General features: G+C 38.1%; 1 protein-coding gene across 5 annotated transcripts in view; it reads right to left on the bottom strand.

Moving 5' to 3' along the window:
- Positions 1-1,985: 1,985 nt before the first annotated feature.
- LOC128988883 (kinesin-like protein KIF13A) overlaps positions 1,986-8,483 on the bottom strand; it is a 186,735-nt gene continuing 180,237 nt past the window's right edge. For all 5 annotated transcript variants that reach the window (XM_054410628.1, XM_054410629.1, XM_054410632.1 and 2 more), the window contains 4 exons: positions 8,287-8,440; positions 5,595-5,765; positions 2,882-3,043; positions 1,986-2,100 (listed from right to left, as the gene is read on the bottom strand). In XM_054410628.1, coding sequence (XP_054266603.1) covers positions 2,012-2,100; positions 2,882-3,043; positions 5,595-5,765; positions 8,287-8,440 — 576 coding nt within the window. In that variant the 3' untranslated portion in view covers positions 1,986-2,011. The remainder of the gene's footprint in view (positions 2,101-2,881; positions 3,044-5,594; positions 5,766-8,286; positions 8,441-8,483) is intronic.

The following is an 8,483-nucleotide window of genomic DNA, read 5'->3' as shown; positions in this document are numbered from 1 at the left end:
GATATATGTCCTGCAAGGCTCAGTTGCTTGCGGCTCATCGGATGTTACTTGTTGCTGCGTAGAGCAAGTCTGCCAACACTACTCAGACCCTCTCCTCGACTGTGGGACTTGTGTAGTGTAGACAATCCCTCTCCTGTACAGACACACACATTGATAGAATCAGAGATATATGTCCTGCAAGGCTCAGTTGCTTGCGGCTCATCGGATGTTACTTGTTGCTGCGTAGAGCCAGTCTGCCAACACTACTCAGACCCTCTCCTCGACTGTGGGACCTGTGTAGTGTCGACAATCCCTCTCCTGTACAGACACACACATTGATAGAATCAGAGATATATGTCCTGCAAGGCTCAGTTGCTTGCGGCTCATCGGATGTTACTTGTTGCTGCGTAGAGCCAGTCTGCCAACACTACTGAGACCCTCTCCTCGACTGTGGGACCTGTGTAGTGTCGACAATCCCTCTCCTGTACAGACACACACATTGATAGAATCAGAGATATATGTCCTGCAAGGCTCAGTTGCTTGCGGCTCATTGGATGTTACTTGTTGCTGCGTAGAGCAAGTCTGCCAACACTACTGAGACCCTCTCCTCGACTGTGGGACTTGTGTAGTGTAGACAATCCCTCTCCTGTACAGACACACACATTGATAGAATCAGAGATATATGTCCTGCAAGGCTCAGTTGCTTGCGGCTCATCGGATGTTACTTGTTGCTGCGTAGAGCAAGTCTGCCAACACTACTCAGACCCTCTCCTCGACTGTGGACTTGTGTAGTGTAGACAATCCCTCTCCTGTACAGACACACACATTGATAGAATCAGAGATATATGTCCTGCAAGGCTCAGTTGCTTGCGGCTCATCGGATGTTACTTGTTGCTGCGTAGAGCAAGTCTGCCAACACTACTCAGACCCTCTCCTCGACTGTGGGACCTGTGTAGTGTCGACAATCCCTCTCCTGTACAGACACACACATTGATAGAATCAGAGATATATGTCCTGCAAGGCTCAGTTGCTTGCGGCTCATCGGATGTTACTTGTTGCTGCGTAGAGCAAGTCTGCCAACACTACTCAGACCCTCTCCTCGACTGTGGGACTTGTGTAGTGTAGACAATCCCTCTCCTGTACAGACACACACATTGATAGAATCAGAGATATATGTCCTGCAAGGCTCAGTTGCTTGCGGCTCATCGGATGTTACTTGTTGCTGCGTAGAGCAAGTCTGCCAACACTACTCAGACCCTCTCCTCGACTGTGGGACCTGTGTAGTGTAGACAATCCCTCTCCTGTACAGACACACACATTGATAGAATCAGAGATATATGTCCTGCAAGGCTCAGTTGCTTGCGGCTCATCGGATGTTACTTGTTGCTGCGTAGAGCAAGTCTGCCAACACTACTCAGACCCTCTCCTCGACTGTGGGACTTGTGTAGTGTAGACAATCCCTCTCCTGTACAGACACACACATTGATAGAATCAGAGATATATGTCCTGCAAGGCTCAGTTGCTTGCGGCTCATCGGATGTTACTTGTTGCTGCGTAGAGCCAGTCTGCCAACACTACTCAGACCCTCTCCTCGACTGTGGGACCTGTGTAGTGTAGACAATCCCTCTCCTGTACAGACACACACATTGATAGAATCTGAGATATACGTCCTGCAAGGCTCAGTCGCTTGCGGCTCATCAGATGTTACTTGTTGCTGCGTAGAGCCAGTCTGCCAACACTACTCAGACCCTCTCCTCGACTGTGGGACCTGTGTAGTGTCGACAATCCCTCTCCTGTACAGACACACACATTGATAGAATCAGAGATATATGTCCTGCAAGGCTCAGTTGCTTGCGGCTCATCGGATGTTACTTGTTGCTGCGTAGAGCAAGTCTGCCAACACTACTCAGACCCTCTCCTCGACTGTGGGACCTGTGTAGTGTCGACAATCCCTCTCCTGTACAGACACACACATTGATAGAATCAGAGATATATGTCCTGCAAGGCTCAGTTGCTTGCGGCTCATCGGATGTTACTTGTTGCTGCGTAGAGCAAGTCTGCCAACACTACTCAGACCCTCTCCTCGACTGTGGGACTTGTGTAGTGTAGACAATCCCTCTCCTGTACAGACACACACATTGATAGAATCAGAGATATATGTCCTGCAAGGGTCAGTTGCTTGCGGCTCATTGGATGTCAATTGTCAATTGTGTGTGTAGTGTAGACAATCCCTCTGCTGTACAGACAGACCAATATCTAAATCTACCAATAAAAAAGTGATTAATGTCATGTGTACACTGAATGAGTGATGAGACCTGCAACAAGTGAAGGTTGGAGGTTTGAATCAATCTCAACCAGATAATAAATTTGATGAAACTATCACTGAGTGAAACCCTTGACTTTTAGATATCTCATCTACATGGATCAGCCGTCCCAATTTTTTTTATTAACATAATGTAGTTGAATATTCCATTCACAGAATGACTTAGTGTTTACAAATTAAATTTTTCCCCTTTTTTGCTAATGTGATAGTGAAAGTGGATGTTAAGGATGCTTTAACTTACAATAAGTTGTAATACCAGTTTGGCGTGGTTAAAAGGTCCGCATATTTGACAGAAATCAGTATTTTATATCAGTCCTATCTGTTGATGGCTCAATTGAACCTGGTCTAATTTGATTTTTAAAACTGACAACAACTTTAACAGATAGGGTGGAATGTCAAGTTAAGTAGTCAAAGGTTGAACTATAAAACATTCAAGTTTTAGGCAATAAATTATAGAAAATAGTTTTCTAAGAGTCAAACTTTCGATCTACAATATAAAAAATTATATAAATTTAGTAAATAATAAATTTGGTAATAGAATTTAAAAACAGTATTTAAAATAAAAGTTCATTGACATACCTCTGCTGAGACTGCGCCGCATAACACCAGCATCTGGCGCTGTCATGTTGCGAAGAGCTCTACCGCGCCGGTCTTGAATGAGTTTATTAGCCTTTACAAATATTCCGTGTTTTGGCCGAGCCTCAAAATACCTCACACCCTGGACAGTTCCATCATGCTTGCCTGTATAAAAAAAAAAACATTTATTACATTAGGTTGTTAGTGTATGTCAACACAGCTTTTAGCAGATGCATTGACTAAAATGACTGAATAAAACTAATTGAAAACACTTAGGATACAAGGAAAAAATTTATATTTTTTTATTTGTGACTTAAATGTGTTATAACTGGTGATGTGAGGTTACCAAAATTATCAATTGTTCTCAATACCGATACCAGAAAAATCTATTCTCGATACAATACCATTTTTAAATTGTTTTGTCAAATTTTCTGAATGGATTGATTATACTTAGGGGTCTGCGGATCAGAGTATTTTGGTTTGCGTCCGGTCGGGTTGGGCCGATAATGCCTACAGCTTTACATAAGAATGATTTTTTATATGGCCTAAAATAGTAATAGGCTAAGCAACATGACAAGTGGAGAACTTATTGAAGAAAATATGTTGTGTAAACTGATTTACTATAAAACTCAAAAACAATAATTAACACACACATTGTTTATGGTATAACATAACTAACTAGCTGTGTGCCCGTTCTACACACGGGGATAGTGTAGTCAGTTGAAGTCACTGGTTAAAATACTACCTCAACCTCACCATTGAACACTTTATTCTGGTTAACATTTTCATTAACAAAGGTGCTCTTGTCTTTTTTGTGAAACACTGAGAAATAAAGACATTAATGCGTCACCAACAGACATACACACAAAAATGCAGAATTTAATTAAGTAAGGAATTTGCTACGGTTTAACCATAGCAAAGTACATACGGTATAAAATTAGTAAGCACCGTCAATGAGTAGAAACCTAATTTTTGCAAGCTATTGGTGACAATGATTTAAAAAATGTAAGTTTCCCAGCCCTAAACAACACTGATTCAAGGTCTTTTTCCCGGTTATCAAAACTCAAGAACAATTTGATACACAAAGAATCTCCGGTTCCTGACCTGGATGATGCTTAGTTATTTAATTTGGTACTTGAGTATTAAACGGATGCCACCATTACGAAACGCGCCGCGGCACTTATAGAGGGTTAAATTGTTATAGATGTTGTAGTAGAACTATTCTAGTATTGTTGTGAGTCGAGCGTTATCAGATGAGTCATGTGTCTACTCGCAGAATCCCCTCCAAGTAGGGGGGTCAGGGTCGTTGACCGGAGCGCGCGCCATTACCTGTCATCGCCTGTCACTGTGTCTGGTCAGCTATATCAGTTATAAAATTAAACTATCATAACCTAACCTAACCAACCAAACTTGCTGATAGTGAAAACATCGAATGAAGGTTTACTAATAATCAGTATTATCATAGCTAAGTTAAGAAACTGTAGGTTAGGTGGCCTCCGTTTAATACTCAAGTACCTTTAATTTAATTTACGGTTACACATTATTGCACTTGCGATTAATTAAATCCGTTATGGAAAGAAAAACTTTTTAAAATTCATATTTGGCCGATATTGTATTGTGTTTTGTATATTAACGACGCCACTAAGGCTGAACGTCTGATGATGGCATAGATATGCTGAAACGGCCGTAACAATGTTACAACTTCTATGAGCTGATTGACGAAGGTAACCTTATTTATTGATTTAAAAACTTTTTAAATCTCACTTGGTTTGGATTTTCTTTCAAAATGTGATTGGAAATGGTTGTGGTATTTGTAAACAACAGAATGTAAACATATCAGTGACAGCTGAAAAAATTAACCTTGATCCAAACTAACAGCTGTTTGTTATTTCATAGATGACGTATGTGATAAACATTAGGAAAAAACTTGGGAAACTGGGAAAAAACCACCAAATTGGGTTTTTGAACAACCGTCATTTTATTTAAAAAGTAGTGAGGCCATATTTTAATGGCTAAAGACACTCTCGCCAATCCTGTAAATACATTAAAATGATTTGAATCTTGATAGGTACTCTCGTTTTTCAGGAGAAGGCCGCGTAAAATGCCTTCTGGGCCGAGAAGGACAGACGGAAATTGAGATAAGACTTGTTTCGGCTACTTTAACATAAAAATAACACAAAAAATATAATTCTGAGCAATGTACAGACAAAACTCTAATTTTATTTATATAAATTAGTAAGGACTGTAAATATTGCATATCATGTCATACTACTAGACTACTGTATAGATAGATCTACTGCAAGAGATTAAAATCTAAAAACATCTGATGATAACTAATAAATGAAAAGAATTAAAAATCCATAAACTCAAGTCAAACAAATCACGGACTGTCATGGAAATGCCATCGTCGTTTTGCGCGTTCGTGGCAATCGTGCTAAAATCCGATTGCGTGGCACTCGGGGATGTTAGTGGGGTATGGATATTGGAACCGACTTTTGACGATTGATTCTCGATACCAATATCAACGGCCAAGTATCCAAGTATCGGTAGTTTCGAGAATCAACACATCCCTAGTTAGCTATAAGAGCACTGTACTTGCAGAATATTAATTTGGCTCTAGAGTACTCCTCAAATATATATTTCAAACATTAATACTTGAAGTCTAATGATGAGCAAAAATAAGAAGAGAAGAGAGCTAAATACAGAAATAATTTACCCATGGGAGCATCCAGGTCTACTCCAATCCATGTTCCAGGGGCAAATTGTGTTGGGCCAACAAAAGCTATTACTCCAGATGTGTTAGAGGGTCTAATCAACACACTTTCTCCTGTAGTAACCCACTCAGGTATTGGCTCTTCCCTGGTTGTAATCTTAAGCTCACTTTCATCTGAAAAAACACATATTAAAATTGTGTTAAAATTGATATACCACTCGCTTATAGAATGCCATATTGGCTACGGAATCAAAATTTATGGTGGGACAGCACAAAAAAAATTTGGAAAAGGTTTTTAAACTACAAAAACAGGCCATTAGAGTTATTGAAAAATTTAAGGATAAGAAGTCTGTGAAAAAGTACTTTAAAGAAATGAAAATTTTTACAGTGTATGGTTTGTATATTTTTAAAACTATTCGGCATGTTTGTAAAAAAGACACTGAAGTATCCCATAAATACAATACAAAGTAGAAAAATCTTAGTGTAAAAAGTCATCATCGGCTGAAACTTTCAAAAATGAAGCCTTTGTATATCGGCAATTTATTCATAAGAAGTTTGCCTGCCTTAAAAAAAAGATCAAAACAAACCCAATTTTTGGAAGAAGCTAAAATCATTCTTATTTATCTGGGTCCCTATAGTATAGATGAGTTTCTAAATAAAAAATGAATTAGCTGTCCATTCTAAAATAATTGTCAAATTTATGGTTATTCATGTATATAAAATGTTTAAAGTGAATAAAGATAATTTGATTTGATATATTACTGAAGCACTAGGTCTTAGGTGGGTCGCTGGGTCGCTGCATTATGACTTATGTAAAATCACTTAGTGTATGGCAGGATTTAAACCTCGTAAACCAAAGTCCCACACTCTACCAATAGACCAGCTCTCCCAACTCCCCCACAGTGGAAGAAACACATTACTATCACAACTTTTAGCGATGTGTTGGTAGAGCTAGCTTAGCAGCTTAGCTATTACTCCAGATGTGTTGGTACAATTGGTACGAATGAAAAGGGTAAATTCAGATAACAAGTATTGTTCACGTAGATTCTTGTTGTGCCTCAAGTGGGGAAAAATGCAAGATGTCTCGATCAAACAAATTTTAGTAAGAATTAACTAATTCAATTCAATTCAAAGATATTCTAGGGATGGACGGGATTGAATTTTTAGTACGGGACGGGATTTTTTCCTGTCCTTAAAAAGAAAGTCTTGAGTATTGCAGTTACCAAAAAAGACAAAAAAATCTATTTTTACCATTTGTGGCACTGATCTCTATCAAAACCAAAAAATGGGTAGAAGTTTACAGTTATAAAAACTTGTGACTCGCGGTCAAAGTGCAATCGTCGAAATGACTCCGCAGTCACGGAGTGATCGTCGGTATGGCTCGCCTTAAATGACCTTAAACACTGAAAAATTCCTCAAAACTGTATAGCGCTTTGGTCGCAATAAATATTTTTAATTTCCTTTCAAAGCGTTTAAAACTCTTTTCAGATTTTATGATTTCAGGAATGTAGTTATAATATTTTATCTCAGGAACAGTTTGATTTTTGTTTGAAATTGCTTTTTTAGAAATATTAATTTGAATTTTCCCGATTTCTTGTATTATATGTCTGAATATTTCGTTGTCTTGGTAAAGTCTCACTGTTCTATAAAAATAAAGACTAAAGACAGTCATAATTTTCAGATTACAAAAATGATCTCTACAATGATCTGATCATCATCAGGAAGCTTAAGCATAGTCCTAGTTGCAACTTTTTGAAAACGAAGGATTCCGATTCTTTGTAGATTAATAATTGATATTGTGCCATAAAAGCTCTATACCATAAAGAATGTGTGAGTGAATTAACGAATAATAATCTGATTTTAATGAGTCCAAATTACAAAAAGAGGCCAGTCTTCTCAATGCAAAATTACCTGAACTAATTTTAAAACATACTTTCTCAACATGTTTTGTCCAGTTAAGAGTGTGATCTAATTGTAGGCCCAAAAAAGTAGTATTATCAGAATGTTGAAGCTGCACACTATCTGAATGATTTAATTTAGAAATATCTTAAAACTTAAAATTGATTATCGTGGTTTTATTTTTATTCAATAGGAAGTTGAGATTACATAGTTCATCATTAACTTGACCAATTTCTTGTTGAGACTCTGCCAAGACATCATAATCAACAGTGTTTAAACATAATCACATCTCTTAAGTTAATAATTTCATGGTACACAAATGTGTTTTTAAGAGGCATAAATGGTTTTTAGAAGATTGGGATAAAGTAGAAATTGATTCTGCAACCACTACACCAGTTGGAATATGGAGAGGCGTTGTCAGGAAACACAATGAACTGTTTGATCTTGAAGCTCATTTCAAACAGCTACTAGGAATCAGTCACTTTGCTAAAGATTTGCCGATTTTTTCTATGCCAGTGGCATTACAAAAGAAAGGTCACAAGAGGAAAAACGTTTAGTTTATTCTCCTTGGTGTAATATGTAAATGTATGTGTAATATGTAATATATAATATGTAATATTTTTTTAATATTTACTTGGTTTACACAAATTTATCTTTAGAACTCATCTTACTGCATGGGCCAATGAAACTCAAACTGTTATACACAAAAAGTCTACAAGTGAAAGTAATATATATTTACAAAACGCAATTAAGTCGCCCAACAAATTAACTTATCATCTGATGCAACAACAAATACCTTCTGTATGTGTATCTGAGGACAACTCTCCATTAACTGACTGCTGCAGTTTCAGAGCTGCTTTACTGTCAGACACCGGGGTCCTTGCTAGAGGGAAAGAGGCGCGAACTGCTGCGTTTTGTGCCCGGCTGGAACTCTTCCTGCGTCGTACCACCTAAAGGAAACTTCAGATGTAAAAATGCACAGAGCTGTTAACT

The sequence above is a fragment of the Macrosteles quadrilineatus genome, unplaced genomic scaffold (assembly GCF_028750875.1).
Source record: "Macrosteles quadrilineatus isolate MER2022 unplaced genomic scaffold, UCM_ALF_1.0 Scaffold_3__2_contigs__length_128488019, whole genome shotgun sequence".
NCBI lineage: Eukaryota > Metazoa > Arthropoda > Insecta > Hemiptera > Cicadellidae > Macrosteles > Macrosteles quadrilineatus.
Note: the sequence above shows the minus strand (reverse complement) of the source record. Positions and strands in the feature narration are given on the sequence as shown.